This window comes from Neoarius graeffei, chromosome 15, assembly GCF_027579695.1.
Source record: "Neoarius graeffei isolate fNeoGra1 chromosome 15, fNeoGra1.pri, whole genome shotgun sequence".
Classification (NCBI taxonomy): Eukaryota; Metazoa; Chordata; class Actinopteri; order Siluriformes; family Ariidae; genus Neoarius; species Neoarius graeffei.
The window spans coordinates 36,045,373-36,066,569 of record NC_083583.1 but is presented as its reverse complement, the minus strand read 5'-3'; the positions used below and the strand labels follow the sequence as shown (position 1 = coordinate 36,066,569).

The 21,197-nt window shown below is 38.9% G+C and overlaps 1 protein-coding gene across 1 annotated transcript in view; it reads right to left on the bottom strand.

The window, feature by feature from the left end:
* Positions 1-21,197, bottom strand: part of sass6 (SAS-6 centriolar assembly protein) — a 35,030-nt gene continuing 13,833 nt past the window's right edge. The window contains exons 8-17 of the mRNA XM_060941203.1: positions 19,978-20,169; positions 15,845-16,039; positions 15,342-15,431; positions 12,497-12,676; positions 11,294-11,375; positions 9,679-9,800; positions 8,349-8,492; positions 7,017-7,111; positions 911-1,005; positions 1-819 (exon numbers count right to left, since the gene is read on the bottom strand). Coding sequence (XP_060797186.1) covers positions 749-819; positions 911-1,005; positions 7,017-7,111; positions 8,349-8,492; positions 9,679-9,800; positions 11,294-11,375; positions 12,497-12,676; positions 15,342-15,431; positions 15,845-16,039; positions 19,978-20,169 — 1,266 coding nt within the window. The 3' untranslated portion in view covers positions 1-748. The remainder of the gene's footprint in view (positions 820-910; positions 1,006-7,016; positions 7,112-8,348; positions 8,493-9,678; positions 9,801-11,293; positions 11,376-12,496; positions 12,677-15,341; positions 15,432-15,844; positions 16,040-19,977; positions 20,170-21,197) is intronic.

The following is a 21,197-nucleotide window of genomic DNA, read 5'->3' as shown; positions in this document are numbered from 1 at the left end:
TTGTTAAAGTGGTTTTAAGAAAAACGATTTATTAAATCAAGGATCCAAGTGTGCACGCGCGCACGCACACAAACTGATGAAGGTTTGCATGTAGGCTTTATATACAACTTATATACAATCAACAGTACACTCATACTGAAACTCATGACCCATCAGTGGAAATGAGACCTGTGCTAATATTAACTTTTCATAATGCCATTTTGTCTGCCACGTCTCCTCCACTCAACCGCACTATATGTATTGAACAGTACATAGTGTACTATTGATGGAATACGTACTTCACATTTGCTGCTTAAAAGGGCCGTGAGAGAGAGACGGACACAAAACATTTCCTAGACAGCCTGTGTAGAGTAGTGAAAAGTGTTAACAATAGCACTAAATATGATAATTGGCACATGCCTACTGGAAATGCATTATACAAACACATTTATCATTGTGATCTGGACGGTCTTTCACCTGTCTGTTCAGTCACAACAGGTCAGTTATGTTTATGCACTCAGACATACTTTAGCACCAGAGATAATTCAGCATCTGTAAAGGTTTTTCATTCAAACAAAACATTCCTGTGTGCACAACCACTCAGCTGCAAAGCAATCCATCAGTGGTTTAAAAAAAAAAAAAGTATGTTTAATAAATAAATTGAGAAGCATAATACACTTAACACATGGCACGCAGATGTGTACAAACTCCTGAGTGTTGGTGCTTTTCACATCAACGAGGGGGGGGGGGAAAAAAAAAAAAGAGGACATCATCTGGGAAAATACGCTGATGGAGCTGTGGGTTTTGTACCAGCCATGTTTGAGGAGGGTTTAGTGATTTCTGTAAACAGATACAGAGCAGGTTAAGAGTTTACAGTTTGCTTATTCAGTCAAAAAACAGTGTTCAGGCTTTTGTCTGATATTTTATTCACCTTTGTTGAGGTGCATGCTGGGTAAAAGGCCACGCAGAGGGATGCTCTCTTCTCGTCTCTCAAAGTATTTAGAGTCCAACCCGAGCGGCTCCCCGCTATCAGACAAGGAAACGCTGCGTTAAAGCACGTGCAGTCTGGCCACATTAAAGTCTGGCCATATTTATTCAAACACTAATGCTGTTTTTGGTCAGAATGTTACTGACTTCAAACAATAAGGCATATTAAGATGAGTGTTAACTGACAAAAACAGCAACACTGTTGTGTGAATAAAGTGACAATCGATTTTTGCACCGTTCACAAAGCTAAACAATGGGTCTGTTGACTGCTGTGAATCACTGGATTGTAAATACTAAACCCATTTCCCCATTAAAGTCTAACTTTGTTTATATTTAAGAAATACAATTAATTTGGTCAATAAAACTATTGAAAATCTTTTCTTTGTACTTTGGTCAATTAAATAAAAGGTTCACATGAATTAACAAAATCACAGATTTTTTTTTTATTGCATTTTGGAAAATCTTCCAACTTTTCTGGAAATGGGGTTAGTAAGAAGAACGCAAAATGTTACACACCACCCAGCTGAGTAAAAGAGGTCTGAGATCACCTTTCTAACATTCTGGTCCTAATTTTTTTTTTTTTTGCTACTAGGAGGTGGCAAAGATACCAGTTTTTCTTTTTTGATATCAGCCAATATCTATATCCATCCAATTTTTTTATGTTTCAAATCTATTAAGCTTTAAATGATTTTTCGAACACAATAATGAATCAATAATTCGGTTTATAATACATAGGGCCAAATTACTCAATTCTGACTGGTCAATCAAGGAGGGCTTTTTTCCTTAACACGGGGCCATATTTTTGAAATGCTATTGGCTGGTTGCTTGGTTATGGTTACAAAAATGACCAAATTGTGTCAACAAAATGGCTGACTCGGCAATGCCGCATTTCGCTATATTTGACGAAGAAATGATCAACTGAAAGCTGCAAGCGAAAATTAAAATATCAAAAAAAGTACGAATTTTTGGCTTTCCGTGTTTAAGAAATGGGCCGCAGAAAGACAAACAACACTAGTGGCATTAGGGCTGGGCGATTTTACGATTACGATGTTATTCACGATATAAAATCTCTACGATTAGAAATTAGACACGTACGATAAGCCTACGCCTTCAATAAAATTACTTCATCCGAAGTTTTGACAGACACGCGAATAGCCAATCATAACTAAACAGTACCGCACGTAACCAATCAGTTGGAAGAGAGCCACGTCAAGTTAGGTTGCGTGCACACACAAACACACACGTGTAGCAGCAACGCACAGCATGGCTGTGGTGAAGTTTGCAGGAGCGCGGCATTTCTCCAACAAAGCGTGAAACAAAGCGATTATAAAAATGAGCGAGAAGCCGACTGAGCGGAGTTCTGAACAGGAAAGTCAGAGCACTGCCCTGGAGGACATCGTTGAAAAGAAGGGCCAGAGATCTTCGGTTGTGTGGAGGTATTTTGGATATTTAAAATCGGACATACAACAAAGTGTTACACAAAACCTTAAACACACTGACGTACAGGATTGCACTTTTTTTCTCCTTGCAGCATAAGGTTTACACGTCAATATGTCTTTTATGTTTATTTGAAAGCTGCTAGAATTTGCACAAATGATTAACAATGGTATATAGTTTTTATTTTTCAGTTTCAGTTTATTCATTTGAACAAAAAGAACAAAAGAATGTGCATCCAGTTTGTTTTGGTTCTGTGAAACTTGAAGGCTTGTTAAGCTATTTTTGTTAATTAGGAAGGAACTACTAATTTGTAATGTTCATATTTTGAGCAGAAAATTAAAGAAAATACAAAAATGGTGATTTGATTTATATCGTGATATATATTGTTATCGAAAATTTTGAAAAAATATATCGTGATATAATTTCTCATATCGCCCAGCCCTAAGTGGCATATGAAATGCTGTGAGTTAGACAAGGTGCTATCGCAGTTTTATGCAGAAGTGAGAAAAGAAAACGTGAATGACAAATGTTGTGAACTTGAATGGCTTCTGAAGTATGAATTTGGCCCTATATATTATAAACAAGTAATCACATGGTTCCTCGTAAAATTAAGGATCAATTTCACTCGCGATTTCAAAACTTCTAAAATCACTCATGAAATTAATCCTTAATTTTACTCAGCCCCATATGATTACCTATACAAAATAAACACACACACACACACACACACACACACACACACACACACACACGTTCAAAATAATAGCAGTCCAACACGACTAACCAGATCAATCACTGTTTTTGGTGGAAATTATATTACTACATGGCAGATAATTTACCAGTAGGTGTAGTCGAGTCATAGAAAACCAACAGACCCAACATTCATGATATGCATGCTCCTGAGTCTGTGTAACTGAATAATTAAGTGAAAGGGGCGTGTTCAAAATAATAACAGTGTGGAGCTCAATTAGTGAGGTCATTCATTCTGTGAAAAAACAGGCATCAATCAGGTGGCCCGAATTTAAGGATGAAGCCAGCACATGTTGTACACGCATTTCTCTCTGAAAACCTGAGAAACATGGGTCGTTCCAGACATTGTTCAGAAGAACAGCGTGCGTTGATTAAAACATTGATTGGAGAGGTAAAACGTATACTGTAAAGAAGTGCAGAAAATGATGGGCTGCTCAGCTAAAATGTTCTCCAGTGCTTTAAAATGGACAGCAAAGCCAGAGAGACATGGAAGAAAACAGAAGACTACCATTCGAATGGATCGAAGAATAGCCAGAGTGGCAAAGACTCAGCCAGTGATCAGCTCCAGGGTGATCAAAGACGGTCTGAAGTTACCTGTGAGTACTGTGACAATTAGAAGATGCCTGTGTGAAGCTAATCTATCGGCAAGAAGCCCCCGCAAAGTCCCACTGTTTTAAAAAAAAAAAAAAAAAAGACGTGCTGAAGAGGATACAATTTGCCAAAGAACACATCGACTGGCCTAAAGAGAAATGGAGAAACATTTTGTGGACTGATGAAAGTAAGATTGTTCTTTCTGGGTCCAAGGGCCACAGACAGTTTTTCAGACGACCCCCAAACACTGAATTCAAGCCACAGTACACTCTGAAGACAGTGAAGCATGGTGGTGCAAGCATCATGATATGGGGATGTTTCTCTTACTATGGTGTCGGGCCTATTTATCGCATACCAGGGATCATGGATCAGTTTGCATATATCAAAATACTTGGAGGTCATGCTGCCTTATGCTGAAGAGGAAATGCCCTTGAAATGGGTGTTTCAACAAGACAATGACCCCAAACACACCAGTAAGCGAGCAGCATCAGGGTTCAAGACCAACAAAATGAAAGTTATGGAGTGGCCAGCCCAATCCCCGGACCTTAATCCGATAGAAAACTTGTAGGGTGACATCAAAAATGCTGTTTCTGAGGCAAAACCAAGAAATGCAGAGGAATTGTGGAATGTTGTCAAATCATCCTGGGCTGGAATACCTGTTCACAGGTGCCAGAAGTTCTCAGAAACCGTGGTTATACAACTAAATATTAGTTTAGTGATTCACAGGAATACTAAATCCTTAAGATTTTCAGTTTATACAGTAAATATTTGGAGTTTGTACTGAAAAATGCAGACACTGCTATTCTTTTGAACAGCCCAATGTTCATTTTTCTTCATTTTCTGTAAAGTAATTAAAATATTGATGCATTTTTCTTCATGTTTTGATGTAGAATATAATGTTCAGTGTTCCCAATGCATGGAAATAAAAACTATTATAAGGATTTTGAGCTTTACTCATGTTTTTAAACACACTGCTATTATTTTGAACACAACTGTAAATACACACACACACACACACACACATATATTAAAAATACATACACACATTTTATATTTTATATATCAACTCAACTAAACTAAGTGGTGGAGGCATTATGTTTTCAGCCTGCCTGTCCAAGATTCCTCTTAGCACGATATTCTAAGAACGAGTGGTTGAATGTTTGTTGGATTTATGCAGAATTCTCACTGTAACTAGCAGATGAACTTATTAAATTTGGGAATTAATCCAAACAGGATCAAGGTCATGTGGTGCTGGGATCAGGATCCTTCAGCAGCGAGTTCAACTTGTTTCTATTTGGAAACAGGAAGAAATCAAATTTGTTCTTTTTTTTGTTCGATATCTGAGCCAGTATTTTTTGCTTGCACCGATCCTGGGTACCAGATCAGTGCCATTTCTTGTTGCTACTATATCTTACTATATGTTCATGGTTATTTAAAAATAAATAAATTAATTAATAATAAATTATAATTCCACAGAAAATAACTTGGTATCCTGGATCAAACTAAAGTTTAAACTAAATCACATTTGAGATATTAAATGTTATTGGCACATTGTATGCTCAGCCAATCACATCACCTCTGTGCACTCCAGAGTTTACATTAATCATGCCAGAGGTATTTCACCCCCAAAATTTCAAAATGTGCTTTTTCTTTTCTCTCCTAAAATTGCTTTCTATATGTGTTGCAACTGCTTCTAAGAACTGGATTCATTTAACCCGACTGTGTTATCTGAGGACGTTAAAGGTGGTTTTTATCCAGTATAGTAAACTCTACACACAATTACAGCAGTGCTTGAAAAAGTTTGTGAACCCTTTAGAATTTTCTGTATAAATATGACCTAAAACATCATCAGATTTTCACACAAGTCCTAAAAGTAGATAAAGAGAACCCAGTTAAACACATGAGACAAAAATATGATACTTGGTCATTTATTTATTGAGGAAAATGATCCAATATTACATATCTGTGAGTGGCAAAAGTATGTGAACCTCTAGGATTAGCAGTTAATTTGAAGGTGAAATTAGAGTCAGGTGTTTTCAATCAATGGGATGACAATCAGGTGTGAGTGGGCACCCTGTTTTATTTAAAGAACAGGGATCTATCAAAGTCTGATCTTCACAACACGTTTGTGGAAGTGTATCATGGCACAAACAAAGGAGATTTCTGAGGACCTCAGAAAAAGCGTTGTTGATGCTCATCAGGCTGGAAAAGGTTACAAAACCATCTCTAAAGAGTTTGGACTCCACCAATCCACAGTCAGACAGATTGTGTACAAATGGAGGAAATTCAAGATCATTGTTACCCTCCCCAGGAGTGGTCAACCAACAAAGATCACTCCAAGAGCAAGGCGTGTAATAGTCGGCAAGGTCACAAAGAACCCCAGGGTAACTTCTAAGCAACTGAAGGCCTCTCTCACATTGGCTAATGTTAATGTTCATGAGTCCACCATCAGGAGAACACTGAACAACAATAGTGTGCATGGCAGGGTTGCAAGAAGAAAGCCACTGCTCTCCAGCAAGACAACAACCCTAAGCACACAAGTCGTTCTACCAAAGAATGGTTAAAGAAGAATAAAGTTAATGTTTTGGAATGGCCAAGTCAAAGTCCTGACCTTAATCCAATCGAAATGTTGTGGAAGGACCTGAAGCGAGCAGTTCATGTGAGGAAACCCACCAACATCCCAGAGTTGAAGCTGTTCTGTACGGAGGAATGGGCTAAAATTCCTCCAAGCCGGTGTGCAGGACTGATCAACAGTTACCGGAAACGTTTAGTTGTAGTTATTACTGCACAAGGGGGTCACACCAGATACTGAAAGCAAAGGTTCACATACTTTTGCCACTCACAGATATGTAATATTGGATCATTTTCCTCAATATATAAATGACCAAGTATAATATTTTTGTCTCATTTGTTTAACTGGGTTCTGTTTATCTACTTTTAGGACTTGTGTGAAAATCTGATGTTTTAGGTCATATTTATGCAGAAATAGAAAATTCTAAAGGGTTCACAAACTTTCAAGTACCACTGTAAGTCAAAGTATTTACAGAATACTTAATTGGAGTCAGGTTTACGTTGAATAACCCACTCCTGTGCAGGTTTGAGCTTAAGAAATTCTGACAACAGTGACGGAAAAAAAAAAAAACCCAAACGGTCCAATCTAGAATTATACTGAATCGTTAATCCAAGGTTGAAGTTCTGGTCAGTTGGGTTTAACTCCACATTAGTAAGTGATAGTTTTGGTGGTAAACGTGAGGAACTAACGCACAACTCACTTCTCCTTATTACAGGATGACTGTGGTGCTGTGGAGTTTCCGTTCCCTTCCACTGGAGGCATGCTGGCTTTGACACTCATCGGATTAAAGTGGACCTGTCGGTGAGGACCGCACACACAAATGCATCAGCTTATACCACAGTGCTGAAGGTGTTCATTTTCTAGAACAGCAGCTCTGACAGTAGTGCAGCTGCAAATTACAGGTTTACATTAAAGGTGACGTATGGAAAAACTCACTTTTTCAGTGCTTGTGCACATTTGGGTATCTGCAGTGCCTACCAACCAACAAACTCTGAAATAAGACGACCCAGTCAGTTTATTTGGGCTGCCTATTTCAGAAAACGTACTTTAACAAGCTGTTCAGATCTGGCTCCCTTTCCTAGGTCACAAGGGGAACTCATTAGAATTATGCCGCCCCCTCATAGCTTGAGAGCTGCCTTTGCAAATTAATATTCATGAAGAAAGTGGAAGACGGAACAGGCATTTAAAGGAAGAGGCACTCAAATTGGCTGTTTAGACAGGGTGAGAAGGGAGCTGTGGTGTTTTGACCAAAGCATGTCACAGACATTTCATTAAGACCTCAGGGAACGGTCAACTTGTGGAAAAGGGGTGTGTCACTGCTAAGGTGCTTGTTCTAATACGTTATCGTTTCTATAGTAACAGCTCATATACAGGGAGAGTGCTCATTGTAAGGGAGACGCTTCAAATAAAATTATAAAAACCTGTTTAAATCAATCAATCATCGACTCGAGGAAGAGTTTACACTTTGTGGTTTCTCGGGCTCATGACCAGCTGTGTTTCTCATATTAACTTTTTTTTTTAAAGAGTGAAAGAGAGAGAGAGGCTGGTGATGGAATGGCCGTTTATACCTGCTACAATATTGTCAATGGTCATTCCATCACCAGCCTCTCTCTTTTTCACCCTGTTCAGGATCCAACTTGTCTCACAGATGTTCCACAGCAGTAAATTTAACTATAAAAAGGATTAAAAATTATGAAAATAATTCTTAATAAACTGATAATTGTAAAATCACTTATAAATTACTGTGGTCTGAGAAGCATAAACTACTTCAGGAGGTTACAGAAAAATAATCTTTATAAAAACACACTATACTGTGACTGACTATTTTTCAGTAACAGCATGACGTGTTTTATTCCTCACATTATTTATTGCATAGGGACCTACTGACGCAAGTGCATGTACATGCCCTTGCGTCAGTAGGTCCCTATGCAATAAATAAGTATAATAAATAATACTTATATGCCCGTAAAGTAAGTACATGCCAAACGTTGGAATATGAAAGACTGAAAACAGAAAAGAGAGAGAAACATGCCTTTGGTCCTGGATTGGGATTGTGTAAAGTGAGGACAGAACGCGGCCCGGTGCTCACACATGACAGAGGGAATGAGTGCTTGGAGTTTAACGTAGAGGTTACAGGATATGGCTGGCCCAGGGAGGAGAAAGTCTTACTATCAAACTAGAGAAAGAAGAGAAGGATACATTAGGTAGCACACAAATCTCATAAAAGTCCCACTGGCTAAACACAGCAACATGTGACTTCATTCATGATAAACTAATTAAGGAGATGAACAGAAATCAGTGTGAGTGAGCGCGCGCGTGTGTGTGTGTGTGTGTGTGTTAGTGTGTGTTAGGGCTGTAACGATATGCGTATCGAAATCGCGATACGCAGAGCCACGATCCGTATCGCGATACAAGAAGGCAGAATCGCGGTACACCCTTTCAAACTTCTCCTCAGCCCAAAAACAGAGGCGCTTCCAAACTTCAATTTATGAATACTTTACTTTTTATTTAAATTACATTTTAAACTTACTTAAATTACTTTTATTTTTTTATATCTATTAGTAAGTCGTTTTTTCGCCGACCTGCGACAATCTTCTGCGAGTCACGCAACATCCACACTCGCCACTGGCAGAGCATTCATTTCTTTTAAGCGGTCGCCGTTCTGGTTGCGACGCGGGGAGCGAATCTGTAAACAAGCAGCTCATTGGCTGGCTAGGTGTGCCACAAGCCAATCACAATCACTTGACCGGAAAGGCATGCAATGTTGCCAGATTGGGCAGGTTTAGGTGCTTTTTGGCTGGTTTTGAACATATTTTGGGGTGGAAAACGTTAGCAATATCTGGCAACACTGAAGGCATGTCTGCTTGGGCGGAAGCCTTCTGCGGCAGTTACATTTTGACACGCGAGCAATGTTTCACCATAAAAATTCCGTAATTTCCATCTGTTTTCCGCGATCACAGAAAATCATTGGCCCTATGAGAGTGAGACAGTGAGAGAGCCACCTCCCCCCCCCAAAAAAAAAATCTTAACGGATTTACACGATTTGGAAAAATGACTTTCAGAACCGAAAAAAAACAGAGCTTCCGGCTCAACAGTATTATTTTAAGAAATAAAACAATCTTTGGATATACATTTGTTCATTTTTGCATACATATTACTCATTCTCTGCAGTGGTCTGAATTATGTGTTATTAAATAGTTAATGTAAGTAAGTAAAAGTCAAATTTACTACTTTAAAAAAAACATTTAAAAAAAAATCGTGGGCGTATCGAATCGTGGGTCAAAAATCGCGATACGAATCGAATCGTGAGTTGGGTGTATCGTTACAGCCCTAGTGTGTGTATATACACACGCACGCGTTACCATGTGAGAAGCAGGTGCAAGTCTCAGTCCAGCACTCGGCTGCGGTGTTTCAAACACACCAACAGTGTCCTGCTTCCTCGACAGCTGGTTTTCATTCAACTGCTTATTCAACCACGTTATCACTGCAGGTCAACAGAAAATAAATAGAAAAAAAAATTGATAAAAATACTTCAAAACAGGTCAAATCTTATGAAGCACTCCATGGTACACACTAGAACACTTTATGCCACAATGAACCTATTTGAATCCATTCGAGTTGTACCTGCATTTCAAGCCCTGATTCATTTGATTTCAGCGAGTCAAATTTAAAATAAATTAATCACAACCTAAAATTTAATTTTTCATTCATAAACTCCTTCTGCTTAGTCTTTGCAAAAGGTGAATCTATTTTTTTTTTTTTTTTTTGTGTGTGTGTGTGTGTGTGTGTGTGTGTGTTAGGAATCATCTCCAAAAACTTTGGGTTGATTCTTAGATTTCTGAGCATTAATAAACACTGCATCGTTTAATTTTCTTGCTGTACACATTTTAAAAATATACAGTACCAGTCAAAAGTTTGGACATCATCTAATTGTGTTTTTTTTTCTTTATTTTTATTAAGACACCTCATGTCTTAAAGTAATGATGGATGGCGTTTCTCTTTACTTAGCTGAGCAGTTCCTGACATAATATGGATTACTACAGTTGTGGAATCAGGCTATTTACTGTATTTTTATTATTTACTATTTGATCTCAAACTCATTAAGAAGGCAAGAAATTGCACTAGTTAATTTTTGACGAGGCACCTGTTAATTGAAAAGCATTCCAGGTGACTCCCTCATGAAGCTGGTTGCATCATCAAGGTGGCTACTTTGAAGAATCTAAAAAATATCAAACCTTTTTTTAAACACATTTATTTACCATATAATTCCATGTGTGTTCTGGATGCCATTTCATGGTTTTGATGTCTTCAGTATTGTTCTACAGTGTAGAAAATGGTCAAAACACAGCAGAACCTATGAATGTGTACAAACATTTGACTGCTACTGTATATTCTGTATCGAGACATCAGTCTTGCTTTCAGTTCCCAAAAGTGTTGGGAGTCGATCCCAAAAAGAGTCTATTAGGCACTGAAGACTAAGACTTGAAGTTGATGACATACCAAAAACTATCTGCATCATGCAAGCAGTGAAATTAATTGAATTGAACATCCGAGTGTTTCATTTGGCAACATCCTGCCCTCATTTTTAATTTGACTCCTGAGAATTCAACAAATTAGAGAAGACTCCCTCACAGCGATTCAGGTGATTGGTCCCTTGGTCACGCTAATGAATAGTTGCAAGAAGTGTGCAGAATCAGTAAAAATTTTAAAATGTGCCAAATACCATGACCTTCTGATAGGGTCAGTATAAACGTCTGATAATATTTTCATGTCATTGCAAATGACTGGATGAAGGTCAGCAATGTTATAATGAGCTGTTTTTAATCAAGACTAGTTAAGAGTGCTGTAGTAGTGCTAGCTGACAAACGCTGAAAAAAAACATTTTAAATAACTAATTGTTAGATTGATTACCAAAAATAACTTAAGTTCCAGCATCACTAATAAAGCAAAGAGCAACCCCCCCCCACACACACACACCGTTTTCATTAGTTTGCAGCAGCTCTCTGCTCTCATCCAGTTTTTTAACTGTGGTCTCCAACTGCTCCTTTAACTTCGATACCTATAAGAACAGAGACATATAAAGCAGTCAGTTGTGAAATCAAATGCTCTAATGAAATCCCACAATGCACTGCGATAAGTATTTTTCAAAAAAAGTGTATCCAAGTACTGCAAAATCTCCTCTAGGGTACAAAATGCATCCTTAATATTAAAAAAAAAAAAAAAAAAAAAAAAGTTATAGTATAAAACTGCATGATTCTCACTCAGAAGGAATAACCTATATTTATTGCATTCTTACATCACTGTAGCAGAACATGGCAGCTCAAAGTTTCTAGTTTGTGAATAACAATTACTGCACATCTGTATTGCAGATGCTTAAATCCTGAGCCAAAAATAAATGCAACACAGTATACAACGTTAAACGTACATTGATAGATATTTAATTCAGGTGAAAAGTCAAAAAAACATTCTGCATTCACTGTGACGGAAAGCAGAAAATCAAGTAAAGATGAAAGCACTGGCTAAAACCTTAAACCGGTATCTCACTGGGCTGCGACAGCTTGCGACGCCATTTGTGAGGGAGTTTCAAAAGTGTCTTGAAACATTCGCGGGGCTTCTCAATTTCCTCGCAGGAGTCGCAAAGTGTCGCTCCTTTGTCGCTGAAATTTTGAACATGTTCAAAAAATTAGTGGGACAAAATTTCTCTCAAAATAGCCTCAAATGCGTTGCTGGTGTCACAAAGCCATCATGAACCCTTCTCAAGTCAGGTTCCATGAGGCCTGCCTGCTGAGGGAAAGCCGGGCTGCGACAGCCTGTGACTAGTTAGAGACACAACAATTGCGGTAAAATATGCGAATATCAATTCGGTGTGATTCCAAGTGAAGATTGTCGCCAAATCGCATATTTTAATCGCAATTGTTGTCTCTCCAACTAGTCGTGGGCTGTCGCAGCCCAGAGAGATACTACCCTTACTAATGTGAGATAGAGAAAGGGGAGGGGCTTCCACCACAGGGTCAGTTCATACTGACCAGTTCAAAACACCCGTGCAAACTTTGACTCATCTGTTGTTTTTGAGTGAGAATTCTTAGCAGTGTACGCCGATGTTAGGATGCAGGCCTCCGGCACAAAATGCAGAGTCTGCTCCATCTTTTCTATTCAGATTATTGATAGAAAGTTGGTCACCTCGTCCTCTTTGAACCTCAGCCTGTGCTGCGTGTCCTGCAGCTCCCTCTGCTCCCTCTGCAGTCTTTCCGTCGTCTCCTGCAGCACCTTCTCCTGAGACACAGTCACAGTGTTCTTCACCTTAATCTTCCCCACCAGAGCCTTCAGATCGCCCTGGAGCTTCTTAATGATGCCGTTTGCCTGACAGACACACCCACAGCTCAGGTCAGTACTTCAAGCATTTCTGTTATAAAGCTGAACAGTCAGCTCAGAGAAATCCATGACCGGGGCCTGTTCTTCATACATTGCTTAAGAATTCCAAAATGAAATGATGTCACCCGGATTTACTGAACATGCCGATCGTGTCAAACCAGATAATTCAGAAACCTGAAGAGGACATTAAGTTTTCTTTCAAACTCACAAACCATTCATCTAAATCGTTTTGATAAAGGATAGAAGGTAAACGCTAATGTTGAAGTTATTTGATTTATATAATTTTATTTTGCACATAAAGACAAAAATAAATGACAGCAATAAGAGACTATGTACTCAGGGAGGAAGGAAACCTATTAGGCTTATACTGGATCCTCCCTCATCTAACATACCATAAGTCTAAAAACATTTTATAGTATTAAACATGTTTATCAATACTATAAAATATCATATATACAGTGGGGCAAAAAAGTATTTAGTCAGTCACCAATTGTGCAAGTTCTCCCACTTAAAAAGATGAAAGAGGCCTGTAATTTTCATCATAGGTACACTTCAACTATGAGAGACAAAATGAGAAAAAAAAAATCCAGAAAAATCACATTGTCTGATTTTTAAAGAATTTATTTGCAAATTATGGTGGAAAATAAGTATTTGGTCAATAACAAAAAAGTTCATCTCAATACTTTGTTATATACCCTTTGTTGGCAATGACAGAGGTCAAACGTTTTCTGTAAGTCTTCACAAGGTTTTCACACACTGTTGCTGGTTTTTTGGCCCATTCCTCCATGCAGATCTCCTCTAGAGCAGTGATGTTTTGGGGCTGTCGCTGGGCAACACGGACTTTCAACTCCCTCCAAAGATTTTCTATGGGGTTGAGATCTGGAGACTGGCTAGGCCACTCCAGGACCTTGAAATGCTTCTTACGAAGCCACTCCTTCGTTGCCCGGGCGGTGTGTTTGGGATCATTGTCATGCTGAAAGACCCAGCCACGTTTCATCTTCAGTGCCCTTGCTGATGGAAGGAGGTTTTCACTCAAAATCTCACGATACATGGCCCCATTCATTCTTTCCTTTACACGGATCAGTCGTCCTGGTCCCTTTGCAGAAAAACAGCCCCAAAGCATGATGTTTCCACCCCCATGCTTCACAGTAGGTATGGTGTTCTTTGGATGCAACTCAGCATTCTTTCTCCTCCAAACACAAGTTGCATTTTTACCAAAAAGTTCTATTTTGGTTTCATCTGACCATATGACATTCTCCCAATCCTCAGACGGGCCTGGACATGTACTGGCTTAAGCAGGGGGACACGTCTGGCACTGCAGGATTTGAGTCCCTAGCGGCGTAGTGTGTTACTGATGGTAGCCTTTGTTACTTTGGTCCCAGCTCTCTGCAGGTCATTCACTAGGTCCCCCCGTGTGGTTCTGGGATTTTTGCTCACCGTTCTTGTGATCATTTTGACCCCACGGGGTGAGATCTTGCGTGGAGCCCCAGATCGAGGGAGATTATCAGTGATCTTGTATGTCTTCCATTTTCTAATAATTGCTCCCACAGTTGATTTCTTCACACCAAGCTGCTTACCTATTGCAGATTCAGTCTTCCCAGCCTGGTGCAGGTCTACAATTTTGTTTCTGGTGTCCTTTGACAGCTCTTTGGTCTTGGCCATAGTGGAGTTTGGAGTGTGACTGTTTGAGGTTGTGGACAGGTGTCTTTTATACTGATAACGAGTTCAAACAGGTGCCATTAATACAGGTAACGAGTGGAGGACAGAGGAGCCTCTTAAAGAAGTTGTTACAGGTCTGTGAGAGCCAGAAATCTTGCTTGTTTGTAGGTGACCAAATACTTATTTTACCGAGGAATTTACCAATTAATTCATTAAAAATCCTACAATGTGATTTCCTGGATTCTTCCCCCCATTCTGTCTCTCATAGTTGAGGTGTACCTATGATGAAAATTACAGGCCTCTCTCATCTTAAGTGGGAGAACTTGCACAATTGGTGGCTGACTAAATACTTTTTTTGCCCCACTGTGTTATAGTTATTTTATTTATATATATATATATATATATATATATATATATATATATATATATATATATATATATATATATATATATATATATATAAAAATAAAAAAGTAATCTAATAACTAAGATTCAAAATGTATAAAAAGATAGTTAATGTACAATATCAGTAAAAATGAACTGTGGGGTGGGGGCATGTCAAGGCTATCGGAGATAATTTTAAAAAGATTAGACTGGTCAAAAGTTACTAGAATAAGATCAAAGGTAATTTCTGAGGGCACTTTTAAACCCAGGTAGAGAAGCAGAAACTCTGATGGAAAAGGGTAAGATTGTTCTAGACTTTGATGTATTTGTATCGTCCACTTGATTGGGATAAGGAAGTTCTGACAAGGGGAATATGAAGTGTGTATTTATCATTCAGTCCAAACTCAAATCTTGACTCAGACCCATTAAATTTATGTATGTTTATGAATATATATCTGCTCGATTAATATATGTAGACAATTTGTCAATGGTTATGTGCCCCTAACTAACCACACTAATAAAAAGTTACTGTATATGTAACTATCACTTGCCGGCCAGTTAAATCCTGTTGAACATAAACCCGAGATCACTTTATACATTTCTGACAAACCTTTATGAGCTCCTCCGATAAAGATTTCACCGTTGACTCCAACTTTCCAATCTGTAGCTGTTTATTCTCAGCAGTTTCTTCAACAGAGTTCTAACCAGGACAAAAAAAAAAAAGTGATAAATATATATTTATTATGCCACAGATATTTTAGGACAGAGGAGTTTACGCTTTGGTTGACTGTTTGTACCTGCTATAACAAGTGAGAACCTGTTTTGTAGACGTTACCAACCTGAAGCTGTGGAATAACTCATCACGCCACCTCATTGTTGATAATTTTAATAGAATACGCTGACTTTTTTTAAATTTTTTATTCTGTACTTAATAAACCTAAGATTATGTGAAGGAAGCACAAGTGACTGTGAAATAGAATATTAAATTGTGCACAATCATTTATAAAAGGTGCCAGGAGTGTTTGAGGGCGATACATTTATTTAAAAAAAAAAAATCTATATCAATATGAATTTAATAACATTATTAAATGGAAAAAAAAGGAATCATGTTACCTTTTGCTGCTGCGTGGCCTCGAGCACCTCTTTGGTTCGGAGTACGAGCTGATCTTTGTCTTTAATCTCCTGCTCCAGCACGGCTACTCGAGTTTGCAGCTGATTAACTATTCGCTCTTTTTCATGACATTCTGTATCGAGGGTGCCGTTTTCCCTCCGGAGAGATGCCACTTGCTGTTTCGCCCTCTGAGATTCCTGCAGAGACAACAAAACAAAAAACAAACAATCAGACATTGCAGGGCAGAGAAGCACACTCCGTGCTGTGACAGAAAAATAATCAATGGCAGGGTGGTGTGATGAAGTGGAGTTACTGTTACCACCCTGAAGTTGATTATTTTTTTATATAAAAAAAAAAAAAAATTTTATATTATATATATATATATATATAATATAAAAAAATATTCTGAAGCTTTTTTTTTATGACTCCACTTACAGTGCCTTGAAAAAGTATTCATACCCCTTGAACTTTTTCACATTTTTCCACCTTACAACCACGAACTTAAAAGTTTATTGAGATTTTATGTGATAGACCAACACAGAGTAGCACATAATTGTGAAGTGAAACGAAAATGATAAAATGGTCTTCAAAATTTTAAACAAATAAAAATCTGAAAAAAATGTTGTGTGCATTAGTATTCAGCCCCCTGTACTCTGATACCTCTAAATACAATCCAGCGCAATCAATTGCCTTCAGAAGTCATCTAATTAGTTAATAGAGTCCTACTGTGTGTAATTTACTCTCAGCATAAATACACTTGTTCTGTGAAGGCCTCAGTGGTTTGTTAGAGAACACTGAAGAACAAACAGCATCATGAAGACCAAAGAACTCACCAGACAGGTCAGGGATAAAGTTCTGGAGAAGTTTAAAGCAGGGTTAGGTTATAAAAAAAATATCCCAAGCTCTGAACATCTCAAGAAGCACTGTTCAATCCATCATTCAAAACTGGAAAAAGTATGGCACGACTGCAAACCCACCAAGACATGGCCGTCCACCTAAACTGACAGAGCGAGCAAGGAGAGCACTGGTCAGAGAAGCAGCCAAGAGGCCCATGATCACTCTGGAGGAGCTGCAGAAATCCACAGCTCAGGTGGGAGAATCTGTGCACAGGACAACTATAAGTCGTACACTCCACAAATCTGGCCTTTTTGGAAGAGTGGCAAGAAGAAAGCCATTGTTGAAAGACAGGCATAAGAAGCCATGTAGGGGACACAGCAAACATGTGGAAGAAGGTGCTTTGGTCAGATGAGACCAAAGTTGAACTTTTTGGCCTAAATGCAAAGTGCTGTGTGTGGCGGAAAACTAACACTGCTCATCACCCTGCACACACCATCCTCACTGTGAAACATGGTGGTGGCAGCATCATGCTATGGGGATGCTTTTCTTCAGCAGGGACAGGGAAGCTGGTCAGAGTTGATGGGAAGATGGATGGAGCTAAATACAGGGCAATCCTGGAAGAAAACCTGTTGGAGGCTGCAAAAGACTTGAGACTGGGAAGGAGATTCACCTTCCAGCAAGACAATGACCCTAAACATACAGCCAGAGCTACAATGGAATGGTTTAGATCAAAGAATATTCATGTGTTAGAATGGCCCAGTCGAAGTCCAGACCTAAATCCCATTGAGCATCTGTGGCAAGACTTGAAAATTGCTGTTCACAGACGCTCTCCATCCAATCTGGCTGAGCTTGAGCTATTTTGCAAAGAAGAATGGGCAAAAATTTCAGTGTCTAGATGTGCAAAGCTGGTAGAGACATACCACAAAAGACTTGCAGCTGTAATTGCAGCAAAAGGTGGCTCTACAAAGTATTGACGCAGGGGGGCTGAATACTAATGCACAACACATTTTTCAGATTTTTATTTGTTTAAAATTTTGAAGACCATTTACCATTTTCATTTCACTTCACAATTATGTGCTACTCTGTGTTGGTCTATCACATAAAATCTCAATAAAAAACTTTTAAGTTCGTGGTTGTAAGGTGGAAAAATGTGAAAAAGTTCAAGGGGTATGAATACTTTTTCAAGGCACTGTATATAAAAGCAATTTGCCAACTATTAATGATGACATACTTTTTATCCATTTATAGTTACATCAGTGCTGTGGAACATCCACGAAACAAGTTAGTTCCTGTTCTCACTTATAACCCCGATTCCAAAAGAGTTGGGACAAAGTACAAATTGTAAATAAAAACGGAATGCAATAACTTACAAATCTCAAAAACTGATATTGTATTCACAATAGAACATAGACAACATATCAAATGTCGAAAGTGAGACATTTTGAAATTTCATGCCAAATATTGGCTCATTTGAAATTTCATGACAGCAACACATCTCAAAAAAGTTGGGACAGGGGCAATAAGAGGCTGGAAAAGTTAAAGGTACAAAAAAGGAACAGCTGGAGGACCAAATTGCAACTCAATAGGTCAATTGGCAATAGGTCATTAACATGACTGGGTATAAAAAGAGCATCTTGGAGTGGCAGCGGCTCTCAGAAGTAAAGATGGGAAGAGGATCACCAATCCCCCTAATTCTGCGCCGACAAATAGTGGAGCAATATCCGAAAGGAGTCTGACAGTGTAAAATTGCAAAGAGTTTGAACATATCATCATCTACAGTGCATAATATCATCAAAAGATTCAGAGAATCTGGAAGAATCTCTGTGCGTAAGGGTCAAGGCCAGAAAACCATACTGGGTGCCCGTGATCTTCGGGCCCTTAGACGGCACTGCATCACATACAGGCATGCTTCCGTATTGGAAATCACAAAATGGGCTCAGGAATATTCCCAGAGAACATTATCTGTGAACACAATTCACCGTGCCATCCGCCGTTGCCAGCTAAAACTCTATAGTTCAAAGAAGAAGCCGTATCTAAATACGATCCAGAAGCGCAGACGTCTTCTCTGGGCCAAGGCTCATTTAAAATGGACTGTGGCAAAGTGGAAAACTGTTCTGTGGTCAGACGAATCAAAATTTGAAGTTCTTTATGGAAATCAGGGATGCCGTGTCATTTGGACTAAAGAGGAGAAGGATGACCCAAGTTGTTATCAGCGCTCAGTTCAGAAGCCTGCATCTCTGATGGTATGGGGTTGCATTAGTGCGTGTGGCATGGGCAGCTTACGCATCTGGAAAGACACCATCAGTGCTGAAAGGTATATCCAGGTTCTAGAGCAACATATGCTCCCATCCAGACGACGTCTCTTTCAGGGAAGACCTTGCATTTTCCAACATGACAATGCCAAACCACATACTGCATCAATTACAGCATCATGGCTGCGCAGAAGAAGGGTCCGGGTACTGAACTGGCCAGCCTGCAGTCCAGATCTTTCACCCACAGAAAACATTTGGCGCATCACAAAACGGAATATACGACAAAAAAGACCTAAGACAGTTGAGCAACTAGAATCCTACATTAGACAAGAATGGGTTAACATTCCTATCCCTAAACTTGAGCAACTTGTCTCCTCAGTCCCCAGACGTTTACAGACTGTTGTAAAGAGAAAAGGGGATGTCTCACAGTGGTAAACATGGCCTTGTCCCAACTTTTTTGAGATGTGTTGTCGTCATGAAATTTAAAATCACCTAATTTTTCTCTTTAAATGATACATTTTCTCAGTTTAAACATTTGATGTGTCATCTATGTTCTATTCTGAATAAAATATGGAATTTTGAAACTTCCACATCATTGCATTCCGTTTTTATTTACAATTTGTACTTTGTCCCAACTTTTTTGGAATCGGGGTTGTACATTTTTGCAGCTATAAAACAACTGTTGCTCACCAGTTAACCCACACGCAAAAAAAATTAAACAAAACATCATGTTACCGAGAAACCAAAACACAAATTCCTCCCCATGTCAGAAAACAGCTTTACCTCTGACTGTTACAAAGAGCTGACACTGGAAACTGTTAAATAAACACATTTCTCCTCACAGAAAACTTCACCATATCAACTACTACACACAGATTTTAATCAGTTTATGTGCAGCGTCTGCTGTACACGTCCCTGTAAAAACAATACCATATTAGAATGAGTGCATTGACATAAACCGGTGATTTGCAGATGCACTACTGGTAAAGAAAATTAATCAACACCTTCAACAGCACTGTGGTATGAATGAATAGATCAAATCTCACCTCCTCAAGGCCGAGCAGCTTGGCCTTCAGGTCTCGGATGGTGGAGTCGCTTTTGTACTTTTTCTCCGTGAGCTCCCTGTTGGAGGTCTCCAGTTCAGAGACTCGGGTTTGAAGCTGTTGCGTGCTGCGCTGATGGGTCGCCTCCAGCTCGCGCCTCAGCTGTTCATTCTGCTGCTGCAGCCTCGTCTGGATCTGTACATGTACAAATACACTGAGATTATAGGCGTTTCTGCCGCTGCATTAATTCCATTACCTCACTGAAGTCTTTTTCCAAAAACAGATTAAAATGCATTTTCCATCTATTTTTTCATCCGATTCCAGATTTTTATTTTTTAGCTCGGCACACCAAACGTTCCTCACAGCCGCGCTCTCCTTCAGCTTAAGGCCAGTTTATACTGTGTGACTTTCCATGTGTGTGCAGAAGCAGCATACATTCTGAAGTATTTAGTAATCTAGAAAATCCAGAAGACAACAGATCTTTCAGGAGGTTTCAAGGTGACAGAGATTTTTAAAATTCAAACACTAACTGTGGGCCTTATTCATCAAGCTGGATACAAACAGATTTATGCATAAATCCTTGTATGAACATTTACACCAGAAATGAGGTATTAATGAAAATCAAAATTTACACATAAGACGACTAATTTAAACCTCTACTGATCAACTTCAAATCATATAACTTGCACTTTTATACCTGGAATATATTGTTGAGTTTAGCTTGCTTTTTTAAAATGATGTTTATCAAAAAGCATTTATCAACATCTCTTACTGTTATGTGCTTTAGAGTCTTCATAACAAACACAGCCTCATGTTAGTGCACTCGGTCAGGGACTACGAGGACCATCGAGAGAACATTTAGTATAAACCAGCCCTTTTTAATTATGGCAGTAATTAAAGAATATAAAAAAATAAAGTAAGCCAACACAAACCCAAAACTTAAGGCAAATGAAAATAATCGTTCAATTATGACAAAAGAAACACTGCTGTAATAATGGAGGGGCTGATCTGTCCGTGCTTAGCCGGAAACTCTAAACAAATTCTTCAGATGATGGGATATTAAGGGCTTGCTTATATTATAATAATAATAATAATAATAATAATAGGCGGCACGGTGGTGTAGTGGTTAGCACTGTCGCCTCACAGCAAGAAGGTTCTGGGTTCGAGCTCCGTGGCCGGCGAGGGCCTTTCTGTGTGGAGTTTGCATGTTCTCCCCGTGTCCG